Source organism: Chanos chanos, chromosome 9 (genome assembly GCF_902362185.1).
Source record: "Chanos chanos chromosome 9, fChaCha1.1, whole genome shotgun sequence".
Taxonomy (NCBI): domain Eukaryota; kingdom Metazoa; phylum Chordata; class Actinopteri; order Gonorynchiformes; family Chanidae; genus Chanos; species Chanos chanos.
In genome coordinates, this window is record NC_044503.1 from 10,768,457 (window position 1) to 10,787,475 (window position 19,019).

The window sequence follows — 19,019 nt, forward strand, 5'->3', positions numbered from 1 at the left end:
CACAGCCATGCATGCAAATGCATGAGTGCACGGCCAGTGCCCATTCACACACGCCCATACACACAAACACAAACGCACACACGCGCGCGTGCGCGCAGACACAAACACACACATACACATGCAAACACACAAACACGTCCATACACACAAACACACACACACACACACACACACAGACACACACACACACACACACAGACAAACAGGGGGAGAAATCAAACAAGAATACAGAGAGGTGGCTATCACAATAAAAGTCCATTAAGAATCAAATTAAATTAATGCTTAGCAAATCAAACTTGGATTGTGTAAATGCTATTGGACAGTAATTCACAATACCTATACATGTATCCTATATAGTTTGACTGCACACAAATAAATTAAACATTCCAAATAAAATGGTGTCTTATAAAGACAAGCACGAGGTCTAACACACTCTCTCTCACCCAGACCACTGCCAGGAAGCCTCTGTGTCTGTCTGTGGACACGCCTGTCAGTAAAGGCAGCTGATGGACAGTAACGTGGAGAGCTGCTGCAGTGGTGTAGCCTCTCACCAAGGGCCGGGAAAGCCAGCGACACACACCTCCACCCCTACACACAAACAGCAAAATCTACAGAGACAGAGAGAGAGACAGAGAGACAGAGACAGAGAGAGACTTAGAGACAGAGAGGCAACAGTCACACACAAGAGGGATTTAACATACAACATAATGTGATATTCTTTGTCTGTTTTTTTTTAACAGACACGTGATGCCTGCAGATGAACGGGGGCCTGATGTGTTTACCTGTAAAAGACCACATAAGAAAGTCAGCTGGGTCGCCACAGTCACTCTGATCATATCCGTATCGTTCACATCATATGTGTCCGCCTCATCGCTCGGCGGGACCACGTCCTCCGTCACAGTGCCGACCATGATGGCGAGGATGGAGAACGTACCTGTTGGAAAGACACGCCGATTTTCTTCTCTCAACAATCACAAACGACATCTTGACGCCGTCAAATCAGCGCAAAGCGGTCTAAAACAATACTGAAAGCTGAGCCGTCACCGACAACAAGCTTCAATTTCAAAACACGCTATAGCTCAAGACCGAACTTGCACTCACCCACTGAGATGTGTTTGGATGTGCCAAAGATGAAATAGACGAGTATCGGGTAGAAAGATGAATAAAGGCCGAACACAGGTGGGACTGCCGCCAGCATGGCATTGGCCATTCCTGGAGTAGTAGTAACAGACGGGTTTTGAGTTGTGAGTGAGAGTTAATTATAAAAATTCAATTAAAAGCGAGGACTGAGGTTGAGAGGGATTTGCTAATGCTATTTTAAACGCGTGTCATATTTCAGCGAGGAGATCTGCAGTTGATAAGCTGAGCGTCATATGGTTATTTAAAATCTGTGACAATGATGAATATCGCACACGTTTTTTTTTTTTTTACTGTAAAATGACTGTGGGTGTAGTGAAAAAAAAAAGTGAAACTCAGTAAGTGACTGGTGTGTGAGAGAGACATAAACTCAGTTGGGAAAATCCCTGTGGTCCTGCGTGACCTTGGGGCAGATGCATGATCCCCACGCTGATCCCGGATATCAGGTCTCCCACGGCATCCTCCCTGATCGAGTAACGCGGAAGCCAGGAGAACACAGGAACGGCGGACAGGAAACAGCTTTTCAACCTAGCACCGGAACACCTGTAAACAGAGACATACAGGTGAGCTGCAGCATGGACAGCCCAAAGCACAGAAAATTATTCTGAAAAAATGAAGGATTTTTGTTTTCATGTTTCTTAATTATGTGTGGACCTAACAAAGAAGCAGAGCTTTCATCCATACGGTGATAGCTACAATAGTGATTGGAAAATGTGATGTGTCAGTGTTCTAAATTTGCATTAAATAATTAATTGCTTTAAATATAGCATTTTAATATGCAAGCAGGATATGGTACATGGCTGGTTTTACAGTGGCCTGTGAGCAGTAGAATTATTTTCATTTTGATAAGGAGCACAAACATGGACTGAGAATAATTCATTGATTGAACTATTGAACTATTTATCTGAGCAATCTGGGAGACTTGGAATAACCCCACCCACACTCACCTGAGCTCTGACTTCAGCTCCTCTACAAACGACCTGGGCCTCCTCTCTTTTCGATTCCCCAGATCACCCAGTTGCTCCTCATCCAGAATTGGAATGTGATAAAATCCACTTGTCTCACTCTGTGAAAACCTTTGATTGTCCATCTACAAACAGAAGAGTGTAATAGACAGCAAAACGGGCGTTGTTTACTAACAACGACAACAAAAACTATTTCCTTAAAGTTAACAAACTGACGTGGGTGAAGTTCATTGAATTCAAAAGCATGTTTATGAGAATACGTGTTATGTAATCAGCTGAGTGATACTATCGGCACGTGAATCAAAGCATGGTACAAAACGCTGTCATTTTGCTCGTGTGTCCGAGGTTGGATTTTAAACTACCTTGAACTCCGCTCAGTGCTGGAAACACGCCCTCTACTTTTTCACCCCTCTCTTTCATTCTCTCTCTCTCTCTCTCTTTCACACACACACACACACACGCCAGCCTTGAGAATGAGTCTTTTATTCTTCTTTATTGCAGCTCACATAGCCTTTGTACTGAGGGGCCTGTTTTGAAAGCACTAACACAAGCAGAGAGCCCCCTTCTGCTTCTCTGGGTGAAAGTGGCCCTCAGGTCTAGGGTTCATAAAAACTTAAACCAGTGTTCTTTTCCTCTGTGCCTCTCTCTTTAAAATTAATTTTATAAATCTTACTCACGAAAAAATAACGACATACCAACATTATGTACAAAGATAAACAAGGAATTGAATTCACATGGATAACGTTTTTCCTCATCCCATTTTGCCCTACCAGATGGTTGAAATAGACTTCATACTGAATTATTAAGTCAGACCAGTTTGAAGAAATGTTGAAATGGCACTGAAGACCACGAGCCATTAGCACCATGAAAGGTCTAATCTGTAAACAATCAGCTAAAAGTAAAGAGTACAGATAAGCGGTCCTTTAAACAGGGGGGATGCGGAAAAAAAGATCTTATGATATGAGGTCAGTACCATGGGCCACAAAATGGCCTAAGTCCAACAAGGCGTTATCAAAGTTTCCAAAGTAAAGAAGTAAACATATAAAGCTTGAGATTATTTTACAGTGAAACTCATTACTCAACAGAACAATCTTCATCCATAAAGTATAAAGTATCTTTAGCGATAAAGAACAATATATTCAATTAAGATGTCTGTTACTGCCCTGCCATATAATGTCTTATCACACTTAAGGGTGGGGATCTGTCTGGTGAACTGACAGTAAAAAAAAAAAAAAAAGTCTTTAATCTCTATTAATATCTTTCCAGTATTAATTACCGCTGGACTTTCATAACTGTTGGAGTGTACACACGACTGAATGAATCAGCATGAGCTAGAGAGAGCAAAAAAAAAAAAGAAAAAAAAAGTTAATAACAGCTCTTTGTTTCTTCTCTACTAACATCAAATGCTGTTATAACCTTCAGAGATTTCAAGTGCATCTTAGGTTCTAGCAATTTCAATTAAAAGTTTAATGCAGCATTTGATTTAAAATGCGTGAAACAGCAAGTAAATGATCTGACCTTCACACGTAATCATGAACTCCATAAAAAAAAAAGCTTACAACTGAAGCTTATGAAACAGCAATGAGAGGCTGAGTGGTTCTTACCTTGTAAGGAGAGGTTTTTAAAGTTTTTGTAAATTTATAATTAATATAACAGAAACACGCTAAATAGTTTAAGAATAAAATGTAATCGCATCTCTTGAGATAATAAACTCAGTTATCTTGATTCTGTAAAAAAGGCAGCTCTCTTGGTACAAAGGATGAAAAATTCGTCTCATTTGAATGCTGACTCTTCAAACATACTTTATATATGTTAGAATACTCTGCTTTTTTTTTCTTTGCTTTTTGTAGTAGTTTATAATAGATGTATGACCTCATTTTACCCCTACCAGAACTGCTGGCCCTACCCACAGTAATAAGCTATATGACAACCCACCTAATGCTCTATTTGCCTTGTTAAATAAAAATCATGTTTACAGTTTTAAAATAGGTATCTCTTACAATCCCACGATCTTCCCACTTCCACCCCAAATATAGGAATACTGCTCAGAACAAACAACAAACACAGGAGAGTATATTTCCATCACAAAGATAAAATAAATTAATCATACAAATACCATTATAAATTACTATTGCAGGTTGACTCTTCTCAGAAAAAAATGAATAAAGAAAGAAATGCAAAACCCACAAAGTCAGTAGAAAAGCAGTATACGGCTGTGAAACATTGAGAGTCTCCTTAAACACCTTGTCTGATTTAATTTGTTTAAGGCTCTTCAGCCGTTTTTTGCTTTATTTGTTATCCTGGAAGCCTACCAGAATGATTCAGTCATTTTTAATACAACAACGGTAACAGTGCTACATTAACCGTTTACAGCCCAGAACAGTCTGACACACATTGTATCAGTTTAAAACAGTCCTGTCTCATCCCTAATACAGCTATGATGGATGACGCTGAGTCTGATTCAGTCGTGGTCATGAAGGGTCCTCCTCAGTACTGGATCTGTTTGAGGAGCAGCACGAGGTCACGGAGGCGCTCTGCGCGGCTCTGCGCTGATTGGTGGAGAGGCAGCTCAAAGAAGGAGAACGTAAAGCTTCGGGAGAAGCTGAGGTTCGTGACGGGTCGAAGCGGGGGCAGGCGGGGGGGCCTGGGAGGTCGCCTCAGGGGCAAGGGTCTATGTTTGACCTTAACGCTCCGCCCCCTCTCGGGTTCGGCTGTTTTGATCGGCTGAGGGGGGACGTGGAGGTTGGGCGTAGGGGTGGATGTCGGCGCAGGTGGAGGAGGGGGCGGAGGGGGTATGCTGGTGAAGGAGGACTCGGACGGAGCGTGACCCTCCCAAGGTGCCATGCTGTCTTGGGGAGCGGTGGAGGAGAGCGGGGGGTGGGGGCGCTTCCTCCTTCCAGCCTGAGGAGGGTGGTGGATGGTGGAGAAGATCGGCCTCACTGCTCCACACAAACAGAGCAAAGAGTATCAGTAGCAAAAGGTAAAGACTCAATCACACAGTCACAGACTTCATGTTACTTGGAGCTTATAAACAATTTGTTTAACCATCTAAGGCTGTCTTCGACATGTGGTGAAAAGGACAAGCATGCAATAGCGTGGGTGTGTGTGTGGGTGTGTGTGCGCGTCTGTGTGTGTGTGTGTGTGTTTGTGTTCTCTGGGCGAGCTCAAGTGTCAGTACACCGACAGATGGGAACAAAGACGAATGAAAACAAACGCTTGAGGATGAGAGACACTCTGACAAGCAAGACTGTCAGTTCTTCCCAATACAAACACTGCTATTTAGTCCAGTCTGGACACTTCAGTTACACATTAAATTAGACTGCTCTAGGGTACACACGAGACACTTTCACTACAGTACGGGGACACAGTGAACAATCTCAAACAATATAGCTTAATGATTCAGCCAGTGTAATCAACAGAAGCTACAATTATAACAGAGGATGACTGAACCACTGTATATTTTAAAGGCTGTGGTCTGCTATGAAGTACAGAATACTGGATTTCATTTCTTTTCCTTCCTTTTGTATTCCTTTTTCATCCCTAACTGAACTGCCAAAATTCCCCATTTCCCCTTACATGGAAGTCACCGCAGTGAAGATCAAAGGGGCTTGCAAACAACAAGTTGCGTCATGAGGTGACGTGATGTCACCAGCTCTAACACGCCTGGAAGAGGGCACTGTTCACCTGACTCCACACGCAACCACAGAGGCTCCTGATCGTCACCGACGACCATTGGAACAGCGAGAGGGCACCCTGCCAACTCAGGCTGCCAACTATGTTACCTTGGACTCCTGGCCATAGTTAGCGAGTGTGACAACGCTGGAATTCGAACCGTGAATCTCGGCCGTAGGAGATTCTAACCGTTTTTAACTGTTTTCCCTATCGATAATGAAGGTGTTCACATGCTGCGTGTGGGCACAGTCTGAAAGCTGTCATTGGTGACAATCACCTGATAGACGGATGCTTGTGACAGTGGGTATAATACCTGCGGTCCTGTTGCTGGAGGAATCGATCAGGGGGAGCCGACTCTTCGTCGTCACCGACCTGCTGGACTGTGGAGCAAGATCAGTGAACAAAGCGCTCAGACGTACAGACGGACACAAAATGCTCACTTAACAGAGCAGCGTGTTGAGCCATTGCAATTACTCTTGTTCTGTTAGATTATTCTTATGATCATTTTTTTTTGGTGACATATTTCACTCTGCCTTCGCACTCACCAAACACATGCTTCTGACACGCTGATAATTGTATCTACAAGTGAGTGGCTGAAACTCATCACACACACACACACACACACATATATTAGGGTTCCCACTAGGGTGTTTTCTGTTTCGCGCTCTCTCTCTCTCTCTCTCTGTCTCTCTCTCTCTCTCTATATATATACATATATATATATATGCGCACACGCGCACACACACATCAGGATTTCTGATATATATATGTGTGTGTGTATGTGTTTGAGTTATTATATATATTTTGTAATATCTGGATCATGATATGTGATTGAATAACTCAATTAATAACAGCTGAGGTTGAGGCTGTGTATGTCAAACATGTGGGTCCAGTAACAACGAGGACACACTCACTCAGGTTCGTGGGAATGTTTAACGTTTGAGATGTGTGATAAAGCTGTTAGCTGAGAACTCTGCTGAGGGGAATGTGGTAAGAGCAATATTTATACAGCGTGTGAGAGACTGTGTGTGTGGTTACCTCTCTTGTAGGGCTGGCTATATTAAGTGTTGCTTTCTGAGGGTATTTCTTCCTTGGACTGGGTGGTGTTTTCTCACTTTGTTCACTGCTATCTGATTCGTTCTCTATCAGTTTCCTGTTGTGCCTTGGCATCCCTAAATCAAAAACTCACAACTCTGACATACAAATACATTTAACACAATGCACAAAGCATAAACGATAAGCATAGCGCAAACATACTGTGGCAGTCACAAAACCCAGAATCCTCAACAACGCCGAAATATATTCTCTCTTAATATTCAAAACAGCCTAATACTCACTGTCTTTCCTCTTAAATGTTTCAACAACCGAGGCTTTCACTGAAAGGTTCCCTGTAATCCCTCTCTCCAACAGTTCTTTCTTCGTCTAATGTTTTTACGCTCTAACATGTATAATTTAATAGGGATTAAAAAGAGAGACTTCCTCCTTTTGGTCACTGGTCAGTCTGTCTTAAGTGCTGTTAGATCATGTATGCTCTTCAACAGCCTCACCGCTCCCTTGCTCTTTGTCTCTCTCTCTCTCTCTGTCATTCTCTCATTCATCAGAGACGTTGGCCGCCAACTGGCCGATAGACAAAAGGGAATCGGAGAGGAGAGTAAAAAATTCATGCTCACCTGCTGTGGCCAAGCCCCCCCATACAGATACACACTAACCCCCATCTTTTACTCCCTCTCACACACACACACGCGCGTGCACACACCCTTTAGCTCCTACACATTCATCTACAACACTGATGCTTCTTTAGGCTGTTCTTAACGCTTCACAGCCCTAAATTATGATTCATTGATTACCACGGACATCATTAAGAAATCATTTATTTAATACTTTAAAACGATTAAAAATGTGTAGTTCCTTTGGTTGCTTTGTTTTTGTGCATACAACCATAACAGTCTTTGTTTACAGAATACATATCAACAAATCATGTTCTGACATAAAGGCCAGTGAGGTTAACTTTCATTCTCTCCGTTCCTTTACTTCTTTTGTCCGTCTCACTCCGTTCTTCTGTCTTTCCGTCGCTTAACCTCAAAAGCTGCAAGCCCTGCCCACAAACAACAGTCCAGGCTCCGCCTTCCGGCCCCCGCCCTAACCACGCCTGAAGTCCGGCGGCATCCGCCGTATGAGAGAACACCGCCCCGCGGTGATGGATACCACGGTCGCTCACGCCCCACAAACACACTCGCTGGTCTGGTGAGGTGGAAACCAACAGTGTGGGGCTAATCATGTGTACAGCAGTCACTGGAGCAGAATGGGCTAAAGGCACAGACCACTGAGACAGCAGCTGTGCAGATAAATGAACACTGTTGTCTTCAATCTCTTGCTTTGAGAACTGCAGCTTTACGGTCAGCGCTGAGAGCTGTCCATCATCCCCGCCGCTGGCCACACAGACGACGGCCTCGTCCCTCTGTCCCGCCCCCTCGATTTCTGATACAGCCAGGGTGTTTACCCCGCTTTGGTGGACAGAAACTAGGAAATAAGGGGCTGATGGGCCTAGCATACAGTCATACACACACAAACACACACAGTCACAAACACACACATACATAAAGAGAGAGGGAGAGAGGGAGAGAAAGAGACCAAAAAATCAGCTATAATATACCTCATAGAAGTATAGCATTATATAACTGTATTTGCATACACAAAAAATTACATGTTTCGTCAGTGCATTGCAAACACTGTTTTTTATTAAATATCTATTTGGATAAACACACTCTCTACAGAATTAAAATGTGTTTCAGACTCACCCTGCCAGCTGTCCTTATTCTCACTGTTTAACACTGATGTCAAATCCCACAGGGCTATTGAGCCATCTGTAGCTGAACTGAACAACAGTGCATATCTGTGACAGAGAGAGAGAGAGAGAGAGAGAGAGAGAGAGAGAGGGAGAGAAAAAAGAGAAATGAAGGAGAGTAAGGGAGTGGGAGGCACAAAGGCCAACATCAAAATCCCAGACAGGATGAATGAAACGACCTCTGTGACCTAATAATCCCTCTCTCACATGTCAGCTTCTCACCGCTTGCCGTGATGGTCCCCCACCCAGCAGTGGGCGATACTGAGCACGCATCTCTGATGGTAAAAATTCTCCCAGACTAACTCTATCCTGCCCGTCGACTCATTCACAGCGAACAGCCTGAAAGACAGAGAGAGAGAGAGTTATGTTTTGACGGTGATGAAAAATGTTTTTAAATGTGACAGATTTGGATCTTTGCACCAACCTCACTGCTCCGTCACTGCAGGCCAGGGCTAAGACGACTTCATTTTTCCCATCACGCACCACTGCCATGGACATGTACCTGCATGAGTGCATTTCAGTTTCAAACACTATTTCACAACGACTCAAAATCATGAAACCAAAGTAATTTACTGAGCCCTTGGTCATGGAGTAATCTAGTGTCGTTTACATGACCTCTAGTGGTTAATGAGCATACTGGTTATTGTCCCATAGAAAAACAGAGCTCCGTATTATGACGCTGGTAAGCTCTCGTGTTAACTTAATCATTATAAATCTTTCACAGAAAAGGCCAGTTTTTTTTTTCTCTCAGAAAACTTCAGGCCAAGCTGAATTTTATTATATAAACTTGCCAAATTCAAAAGATAGTTAATGAGATTACTAAGAACACACACACACACACACACACACACACACACAGACACACACAAACACACACACACACTCTTGCCTGGTCTCAGGGTCCATTTTCACAGTCTTGTGTCTGTTACGCTTTCTCTCCCACTGTTCATCCAATCGATGCCCTGCTATTTGGGTCACCTGACACATAGGGCGACCAAATTTCTCATCAAATCCAATCAGCAGCCGGTAGCACTGCAGTTGTGCTCGCCCCCCTGCTGAGAACAGGAGACATGAAAAGGAGGTTGTCTGTTCATCACTTCCAGGCCCTCCTCTTCTAATAGCCGTTAGTGTCCGGACACTCGAAATATGGTCAGTGATGAGAGCAAGCACTTTGACCCTTCCGCTTTGTGGTTCGATTGCAAGTACTGTAAGAACAGTATCCTCTCCACCTGTGACTAGTATGTCCCACTGTTCTGACACACCTCTGTCCCCCGCAACGCTGCCAACAAGACACACACAACCCACCCCTCGTCCGTGTAGCCCCTCTCTCAGGGTGAGTCCGCTCTGACCGGCGGTCTTACCGGTAGGGGAATGAGAAGCCATGACCGAGCCTTGCTTAATGAAGACAAGTGCCCCTTGTCCAATCGCACTGCTGTTTGCCTTGGGATCCGTGTGAAAGTCGGTCGAGGTGTCTGGAAGAGGGCTGTACGCCCAGGAGCGGTGCCCTCCACCGCAGGGGACAGAAAGCAGTTTCTCCTGGTTCTGCGGATCCCACACCATGAAGTTAACGGAGTGGAAACCAACCATTACAAATCGGGCTTCGTCGACACGTTCCTGGTTTCCCTCTCCTTCGTCTCCTCCTCGTCTCCCTTTCTTTTCCTCCCCTCGGTTCTCCTCATTTGTCCATTCCTTGTCACATCCCTCCCCATCCTGCCCCGTCAGTACGCCCGTTTTCGCCCCTCCTTCGTTCTTTTTCTCCCGCTCGCTGGCTTCCAGGTTGCCTCTGGGAAGGTCTGGTCCATTCGAGTCCGAGAAGAGAACGTTCTCCAGCCACTCCATGCCCCTGCAAGGCCGTTGGACCCTGCGGATCTTCAGGGTGCCTTTGCTGATGGTCACGACCCTCACGCATCCATCCCGCCCCGCGCTGTAAAACGCGCCTTGACGCTCGCGCACGCACGTCACGCCCTGCTTGCCGTGAATGCCAAACAGAGAGCTGATGGGCTGCAGCGGAGCATCTACGCCCCCTTCTTTTGTGGTCTTGACCTCCCTGTCGTCATCACTGACATCATCGTCGTTATCATCGTGATCACTCTCTCTGACCTTTTCATCTTCCTCTCCTTCTGCTCCCTCTCTGTTAACATTACCGGTCTTTCTCGCACTCCTACTTAGCATGTTTACCGCCACTTTATTGTCACTCTTAATTTCTCCTTCTCCACAGCTCTCCTCTGTGCCCTTGCCCCCAGCCTCCTCTCTGTAGAGCAACAAAGAGCCCCTGCGGTCTCCGCATACCCAAAACAGCCCCCCTCTGTGTGGTAGACATACTGCAGCAGTCAGCCATCGTTTGGCACACGGCGGCAAGAGAAACGGTCGTTGCGGCTGAGCCTGCAAAACCGTACGTGACTCGCTTAGCTCCAGCCCTATTCTCCACCTGCAAACACAGCCCTCAGCTCCTGATGCCAGCAGATATGAGGCATGTTGCACAACTACCCACTGAAGGGAGTGGACTTTGCCCTGTTTTGCCTTCAGTAAGATGCCAGCAGAGGGCTGACGCAGGGGGAAAACCTGCACTCCTCCAGTAAGGTTACCCACCGCACACATCCACTCCCCAAAACCCATCCCACGCTCTCTGACAAAATGCACCTCCATTACACAGTACGAGTGAAACTCCGGACCTCCTTGCCAAACGACCTGCCAGCACCCGTCCTGATGCAAATATACCTCCCCCTGGTCAGTACATATCACAACACCCCCTAAAACACCCTCCCCGACACCCACCACCCGCACTACCTTAGGACAGCCGGTGCCATTAAACTTCAGATCCACCAGAGCGTTCCCCTCACTTTTTTCACTCTCCTCCTCCTCCCTTTCCCTCCAGAGCCTCACTCCTCCGTCTGCTCCTCCCGTGGCCACCCAGGAACCCCTCCCAGCTCCCACCTCGCTGATGGCCAAGGCCCTCACACCACCTGCTCGATGACCCCTGAACCTGCGCCCCACTCTCCCCTCCCCCTCCCATGCCCATAGCAGACATACCCCGTCCTCCCCGGCACTGTAGACTCGGCCCTGCGCCAACCTGACACAGAACACCCGTGCCTGGTGCCCGTAGAGTACCCGCAGGCATGTGGGCGACTGTTCTCCACAACCCCACTCTCCTCCAAGTTTGCCCACACTCCACACACGGACACTGCGATCATCAGAGGCGGAGGCTAGCCATCCACAATGTCTGTGGTAAGCGAGGCTGAAGATCACACCGCTGTGTCCCAACAGTCGCCTTTCCACTTGGGACTGGCCGTTCTGTTCGGTTCTTCCTGGCCTCCACAACACCAACTGATTGAAAACAGTCCCGCCCACAAGTACAGCGGTATCCCAACAAGGACCAATCAGAAGAGCAGAGTAAAGGAGGCACACCTCTTCACAGGAGCAGAGGGACACAGCATTCCCTGATTCTAGCTCCAGGAGTAAAACAGCATTGTGGGCCAACGAAACGCCCAAAAGAGAGCAAGGCTTCCCCCCGAGCCAACGCACATCCAGTGCCCAATCCTGGAGCTCCACAAGGGGACCGACTGGGTGCAAGCTCCGCCCCCCAGGGCTCAGTCTAATAAGCCGTATCCCTTTTCCTCCAAAAACGGCTAGCTCGGTCTCTTTGTCCTGTGACGATGTTTCTGCCGCCGCTGCATCTCCCTCCACTGTGTTCACATTCTCCTGCTGCAGTCTGGGTCGTATCCCATGGATACGGTAGTGATGGAGTACATGTAGTGACACACTAGGTTTCTCTGGAGACTGGACACTGTACACTGAGAGTACTGGCCCCTCCCCTAAGAGTAGAGAGATGAGAAAAACAAGAAACTGAGAGACAAGACATTTAACCTGTCAGTCTTTTAATCACCCGGTTTTTAACATATATAAACGTTGTATTCATTTATTCATTTTGCACCAGTGAAATATAACTCACCTGCAAGAAGGTATTCTTCACCGAGGAACTCTAGAGCAGTAACTGGGGCCACGAGAACCACACTCTCCATTGCGGTGAAGTTAGTTGAAGCTGTCATCTCAGCAAGCTGATCATAGGAGGGCCAAAAAGGCATTAATCACCAGAACACCCATAATAAACAAGGACTTGCAAAAGTCTTCTTGTGTGGTAAGCCTTCTGTCCAATATAAGTTATTATGGCTAAGGTGTAAAAGGGCTACCAGGCGCCCAACACAACGCGGAATCAAAACATGCTCTAAATTACGTCAGATCAGGACCATCATGTGTTAGTTGGTTTAGGAAGCTAGCTGACTATAAAAGCAGACAGACAATTTACTCACACCATATGGACACCGGAAAAATACCTCACTTATTTGTCGCCTTGGTTAACCCATTGACTGACATCACAACTGAGCACATCTTATTTACAGCGCTTCTTTAAGTAAAGAAACGTGACCGTATTGCTACATGTGCTCTTCACAGTTTTGTCATGCCCCGTTGTATCCAATCAAAACGAAGTATATTAGCCTGTCAATCAACAGTCAACTGCATAACTATTGGTTGGAAACGTTGGCATGTACACGTTATTCAGACTGCGCAGATTTTCGAATCTGTAAAACATGTTTAAATTAGTTTTGGTTCAAAATTGGTATAACGATCAGCTAAAATATAGAGCACCCTTAGTTAGAGCACACAGACGCCATCGTAGCTTCCAGACGCAAGAGGCGTCATTTGCGCATGTGTTTCTTGTCTGTTGTTCAAATTTCGTATGCGACCGCTCAAAAATGAGGGGTGGTGACAGAACAAAGTGTATTTTATTAGACAAAAGCGATTCCACGATTTTTGTTCCCTAGCATGTGAGTAAGAATCCTAAACTATACAAAACTGTGGAATGCAAAAGTATGCATATGAATTTGAATATTATTAGATACATAAACATTTTAGCTAGAGGCATACAGCTGAGATAACTTGAACACAATGCGATGATTTAGCTAGTTGGTTTGAAGAGCGTAGAAGCTAGAATAGATTTGTGAATACCTGTCTGATCCCGCTAACTAAGCCTAGCAACTTTATAGAAAATCACTGTGCTGCAGGCTAACTTAGCATCATAATAAATTATTCAGTTCTTCGTAGTTCGGCGAAGACGCAGAGTTGTCATGTCGGCTTGTTTTTAGACACTCAGTCTGATGACATTACTTAAAACTGGAAGCTAATTGGCATTAGAAAACAATCGAAAGCCTCACTTGAAATACCGTTACACTTACCTTTCTTAGGTATTTAGTGGATTCTCATAATAGAATGTTAAAAATTATTTGTCACTTAGCTGGCACATTGACGGTTTTGGACTCCCGAGGATTTGTACAAAGGATATATCCATTGTCACGCAGTCATTAGTTCTGGGTCCTTTCTTTCCCGCATCTCTTTTAGGTGTCATCAGATGCGTCTGCGTGCGAACAAGTGAAAGCGCTGGATGATGGAAAGAGCTTTAAAATAATTTAAGACTTCGAGATCGTCCGGGAGCAGCCTCCAGAAGAGCAACGATAGTGACCCTAGCAGTCGCTCGAGCAAGGATGTACGTGTTGTCATACTGTTCGTTTCTGCCGTGGTCCTTCACAACTAAAGTTCAAAAATGCATAAACTTTCTACTACGCTGTAAAATGTAGTGTCACCACAAAGCGGTCCCCTAAACACGTTTCTATATTAGTGTGACTTTGAAAAAAAGCGCTGAAAGTGGTAGCATGTGATACAAATACGACCATACGAATGTGCGGGATGAAGAAAATTAAACCCTCACCTCTTGACGCTTCTTGATCCATCCCTGTGTGACACAAACACACATTTCCTCGCTCGCCGTTGAACACATACACAAATGCTGGTCTCCATGGCGCAACGAATGCCAAATTTCACCCTGGAGCAAAAGCTCTACTTGATCCAGCGTATTCAGGGAGTGGTGGACACGGTTCAGGACTTTCGAAAGGACACCAATACCACAGTACAGCGCAACGCTGTTTGGGAACAGCTGGTGCAGGCCTTCAATGCTGCCTTCCCCGACCGGCCTCCCAGCACCACGGGTACCCTGAAGACCCTGTGGAAACGGCTGAAGGTCGAATGTCGTGCGGCGTTACACCGCCGTCAGGAGCAGCAGGCGGCTGGACTTCCACTCACTTCACTCACACAGGTCCAAAGAGAAGTCATGGTGCTCGTTCCCAACCTGATCTCCAACCAGGAAGATCCAGACGGGGACTGTGGATACGCATCGCTTCGAACCGGCTCACCTTTGCCAGGTTAGTGTTATTTGAGGTCAAAGGTCACAGCACATATGTGTATAGGCTGCGATTACCTCATGATGTAAATCCTTTACCATCACACTGACAGAAAAAAATATATATTTCGGAGAAGTGTCTGAGATACTGACATCTCATTGGTCTAGACAGGCGCGTGAAGAGTTGTGAAAATACACTTGACACGTTGGGTTTTCTGCACAGATGGTGCGGATATTGAGGTAGTCACATGAGTGAGCTGTAAGGTACAATTATTTCTTTTGTTTTTAGGGCATGAGGGCACCTCACCGCTGTTTTTCTTCTATTTTTCATCCGCATTGATGTGAGGTGAATGAAGTCAAGCCATTTACGCAGTGCACTTTCACGTAAACAAACCTGTTGCGTTACATTGACTCTCAGCGCGTCCCGTTGATTTCTCTGTCTTGCAGTACCTGGAGCGACGGGGACAAGCAGTAGTGAGCAGGAGGATACAGAGCACCCTCCGAATGATGTAATGCACCTCAAATATGTAAGAAATATAGGTCAGATTATAGGCCTTGCAAAAATTTCTGATTAGACTTTGCAGTATATCTGACAGTCTTTCAGTGTCACGATGTTTCAGGCAGAATACATGCAAAGCTGATGTAAGAATTAATCAGTGTGCCCCTCTGACCATTCCCTCACAGGAAGTGGACAGCAAAGAGCAGGTCGCAGCTAAACTAGGTCTGTCCGCGTCCACCGAGTCACTGGATTCTGGGAAACCGACCGGTCCGGCCTCTTCGCTTCCCAGCGTCCAGTTCAGGTCCCATTCCGTCACTTCCACGTCCTCTGTTCCCCGAACTGTCCCTTTGTACATTAACCAAACGGGGATCTCGTCGCAAGGCTTCGCCCAGGAGCCCCAGCGTCGGGCGCCCGCCCGCGCCCGCCACTCCGTTTTGGGGGAGGACTCGTGGCCGGACGGACGGGCGCCCGAGCCCCACGGTTCGGACCCCCGGCGGCAGGAGCGGTACGCGTTGGAGCACGAGCAGACGATGCGTTTGCTGCTCCTGCAGCAGACTGTGTGGGAGGAGAAGAGAAAAGCGGCCAGGCAGAAGGAGAAAGCGGCGCGGGCGAAGAAGAGGTACTACCAGGCCAAACTGAAGAGGATGGGGGCTGAGGTCCGGCCATCCAGCAGTGACAGTGAAGACTGACCAACAGACCCCCCCCCCCCACCCCTCCAAAAACACTGAGCCCTCTGTGTTTGTTTGTTTGTTTTTTAACTTTGTAAATTTGTTTTTATTCATGACGTTTTATTTTTGAGAACGGTTTTTTTTTGTTGTTGTTGTTGTTAACTTTATAGGTACAGAATGTCGCTGAAAACGCTTTTGTCGATTTTATTTCAGTTCATGTCGATGCTGTCCAACTCAGGGTATGTTTAGCTGAAGAAAGGCATTTAGAACAGGATTGCTGGAACTCAGTGTTAGAAAAAACAGTTTTCAGGAATTGTGTCTAACCGCATGTGTCTGTTAACATTAAGGTACCAGTGCAAAATACTTTAATACCTGGTGTGTGTATAACAAATGTTATATTTTGTACATTATCTTTTTTTGAAATTCTAGACCTAATTGACTGTACGTGATCCCCAAATGCATCCTGTAAAAGGCCCTGGACTTGTGCTTAGTAAAATCTTTGGGAGAGAATGTTCCAGAAATTCCAGCCAAATGTGTATAAGCACTGCCAAATGTAACATCACATCCACGTGTGTAAATGTGAGAGATGGTAAACACAAGACTGTCACAACAAAAAGGTTAGCAATAGGTTTTTTTTTTTGTTTGTTTGTTTTTTTTTTAATGTCCAACAGTTCTCTTGTCTGGTTTCCATGGTAACCGCAGAGCAGCTATCTCCCTTTTTTTCCTCCTCCCCAGGTCAATGGGATGGCAAACCTCCATAATAAACAAATACACCAACAATAACACATTCTTTCTTTGTTATTCCAATCTTCACTCTGATCCCCCCCCCCTCTTTTTTTTTTCTTTTTGTCCATGGATCTTTCTCCACCCAGAATGCACAATTCTTAGTGGAAGAAATGAGTTATACCAAACAATACATGTTCAAAGGAAAAGAACAACAACAAAAAAAAACAAAACAAAAAAAAAATACAACATACAAATCAACTGATCAGACAGTGCAACTGTTTTTAAACAGGTCAATCTCTCTCTCGCATGTTAGTAAAAACCCCCGCACAAATGATATGGTCGATAATAAATGAAGCTCAATAAATACTGATTCAAAAATAAAATAAAGGAATCTCATGTCTGTACAAGTTTAAAGTCGCTGTAATAAATTAGGTATAAAAGAAGTCGTTCATAAAAAAGGATTGGCGTACTTTTAAGAATGGTGTGGTAGAAAAGGGAGGAGAGAGGACTCTCATTTGGCAAAGCTTATTTTGTAAAACTAATGATAACTCAGGTAAATAAACTGATATGATGGAATACTACACAAAAAAAAAACCCAAAACAAACAAACAAAAAACACTGGCTATATGCTGTAACAGATCCACTCATAACTGTCTGGATGTGCTTTATAACATCTGTGTTTTCAAAAGTATTTTAAACACTGATTCCACCTTTTCTTTGTCGTAATCCAACTCTCTCCTTCTCCACTGTGATCGAAGGGGATTCTTCCCTCTTTTTCTTTCTATCCATCAGTCTGTCCTGAAATACAGCCCTAAATGCATACCTCATATGCAAGTGTGCAGAGTCAGAAAAGTAATGCATGTTGCCTGACTCCATACATGAATTATGTTTGAATATGTTTGATAAGAATAATTATTCGAGATACAAACGGCTGTTTTTTTGTTACTGCTCTTAGGATACTGATTAAGGATATGCTTTCGTTCTCAATTCTTCATCTGAGACATTCAGAATACAATTACAAATCTGACCCTGGATCAGCTGTTGAAAAGGCATGAAAGACCAATACAACTTACACAACATGACAAAGATTTAAACAACTGAAACCCCCAGACGTATCCTCCTATTAATTATCGCAGTTTTCTCAAAATAACCTCTAACAATCATTTGTCTGTCCAATCACAACACTTGTCTCTCAGTATGTTACATGTACAATCACCCAAACATAACATATCCAACCAATCACATGGCAGGCCAAATGATTCCTTCTGGTAAATCTCCTATGGTTTCAAGTTTCTCCCATAATTCTCTTCTAATCTGTTTGTCATTGGGTAGGCTGTAATTACAGAGAAACATGTATTAGGATCATTTTGGGAATGATATGGGATTGGTTTGGAAGAGGTTTGGGAATAGTTTGGAATCTCTTCCCTTTTGTAATAGACAGCATTCGCACTTTTCACCTCATTTGCTTCAAAAAAACATCACAAGAGAATTTTTTTTTTCCATCTCTGATGAAAAAAAGATACAAAATGTATAAAAATGTTATGTACAGTTTACTTTTTTTTCTCTCCTTTTTTTGTTTGTTTGTTTAAGTCAGCCTTCTCTCATGTTCAGTCCTTGAAGTTTTTGAGGTTTGCAGTTTGCATCAAATGAAGATAGTGGAAGTTGCCTCTGTCTCCTGTCTCCTGTCTCCTTCCTTGGCAGGTTGGCATACGACTGAAAACTTAATTCTAATGGCCTAGAGATTACACCCCTCGTTCTTGCTATTTGTTTTACACTCGGGTCCTCCTGTCTCTCAGAGTGCTTCAGTGTTTCCATGTGTTCCCCTGGGCCTTGCCCCGTTGCCCCTCTGTGCCCCAGGCCAGACATATATGTCGTTGAACTGGGAGAGTGTCATCAAGACTGCCCATCAGTTCTGTTGACTCTTTAAGAAAAAGAAAAATGTGAGAAAAATCAGTAACCGCTAACACGTCCTCATCCGTATCTTTCTAGATTTAGCCACATAACGACCTCACAGTGAATTATGATGTTTACATTCAGAGATAATGTTAACTAAATAAAAGTATTAAACATTATATTATATAATATATAAACATTAAAATCAGTGGTAATTAGATAAGATAAGGATAAATGTTAGCAAAATGAGCTGAAATAAGCCGTTTTTAGAAGAGTAAACAAGACAGAAATGAGTGAGAATAAAGAGAAGAGTGAGAGACGTTGAAAAAGGGATGGAGTAATTAGAAATGAAGGAGGAGAGAAACTGTTGGAGTAGATGGAAGTA

The 19,019-nt window shown here is 44.6% G+C and overlaps 4 protein-coding genes across 4 annotated transcripts in view; 1 reads left to right on the forward strand and 3 right to left on the reverse strand.

Moving 5' to 3' along the window:
- The window catches only part of slc26a6.1 (solute carrier family 26 member 6, tandem duplicate 1), a 6,300-nt gene extending 4,673 nt beyond the window's left edge, over positions 1-1,627 (reverse strand). Inside the window, exons 1-4 of the mRNA XM_030784316.1 lie at positions 1,541-1,627; positions 1,102-1,212; positions 783-934; positions 444-608 (exon numbers count right to left, since the gene is read on the reverse strand). Coding sequence (XP_030640176.1) covers positions 444-608; positions 783-934; positions 1,102-1,212; positions 1,541-1,556 — 444 coding nt within the window. The 5' untranslated portion in view covers positions 1,557-1,627. The remainder of the gene's footprint in view (positions 1-443; positions 609-782; positions 935-1,101; positions 1,213-1,540) is intronic.
- A 6,069-nt stretch (positions 1,628-7,696) lies between these two features.
- wdr6 (WD repeat domain 6) lies at positions 7,697-12,959 on the reverse strand. Its single transcript, XM_030784170.1, has 8 exons — positions 12,927-12,959; positions 12,569-12,674; positions 10,779-12,431; positions 9,509-10,634; positions 9,044-9,121; positions 8,842-8,958; positions 8,573-8,667; positions 7,697-8,318 (listed from the first exon to the last, which is right to left on the reverse strand). Exons 2-8 carry the CDS (start codon positions 12,663-12,665, stop codon positions 7,750-7,752), a joined length of 3,735 nt encoding a protein of 1,244 aa, XP_030640030.1. The 5' UTR covers positions 12,666-12,674; positions 12,927-12,959; the 3' UTR covers positions 7,697-7,749.
- A 1,496-nt stretch (positions 12,960-14,455) lies between these two features.
- On the forward strand, positions 14,456-16,036 carry fsbp (fibrinogen silencer binding protein). The gene is made up of 3 exons (XM_030783470.1): positions 14,456-14,870; positions 15,296-15,357; positions 15,533-16,036. The coding sequence occupies exons 1-3, from the start codon at positions 14,456-14,458 to the stop codon at positions 16,034-16,036; spliced, it is 981 nt and encodes a 326-aa protein (XP_030639330.1).
- A 2,598-nt stretch (positions 16,037-18,634) lies between these two features.
- The window catches only part of celsr3 (cadherin, EGF LAG seven-pass G-type receptor 3), a 37,299-nt gene continuing 36,914 nt past the window's right edge, over positions 18,635-19,019 (reverse strand). The window contains exon 37 of the mRNA XM_030785171.1: positions 18,635-18,662. Coding sequence (XP_030641031.1) covers positions 18,635-18,662 — 28 coding nt within the window. The remainder of the gene's footprint in view (positions 18,663-19,019) is intronic.

What these genes read in the sequence shown, in the direction of transcription:
- fsbp (XM_030783470.1), top strand. Translation starts at nt 14,456, where the DNA reads ATGCTGGTCTCCATGGCGCAACGAATGCCAAATTTCACCCTGGAGCAA. An exon ending in AACCGGCTCACCTTTGCCAG is followed by an intron (nt 14,871 to 15,295) that starts GTTAGTGTTATT and finishes TCTGTCTTGCAG; the next exon opens with TACCTGGAGCGACGGGGACA. An exon ending in CAGAGCACCCTCCGAATGAT is followed by an intron (nt 15,358 to 15,532) that starts GTAATGCACCTC and finishes ATTCCCTCACAG; the next exon opens with GAAGTGGACAGCAAAGAGCA.
- wdr6 (XM_030784170.1), bottom strand. Translation starts at nt 12,665, where the DNA reads ATGACAGCTTCAACTAACTTCACCGCAATGGAGAGTGTGGTTCTCGTG. An exon ending in GGTAAACATGCTAAGTAGGA is followed by an intron (nt 10,635 to 10,778) that starts GTGCGAGAAAGA and finishes AAGGGGGCGTAG; the next exon opens with ATGCTCCGCTGCAGCCCATC. An exon ending in AAAATGGACCCTGAGACCAG is followed by an intron (nt 9,122 to 9,508) that starts GCAAGAGTGTGT and finishes GCACTCATGCAG; the next exon opens with GTACATGTCCATGGCAGTGG.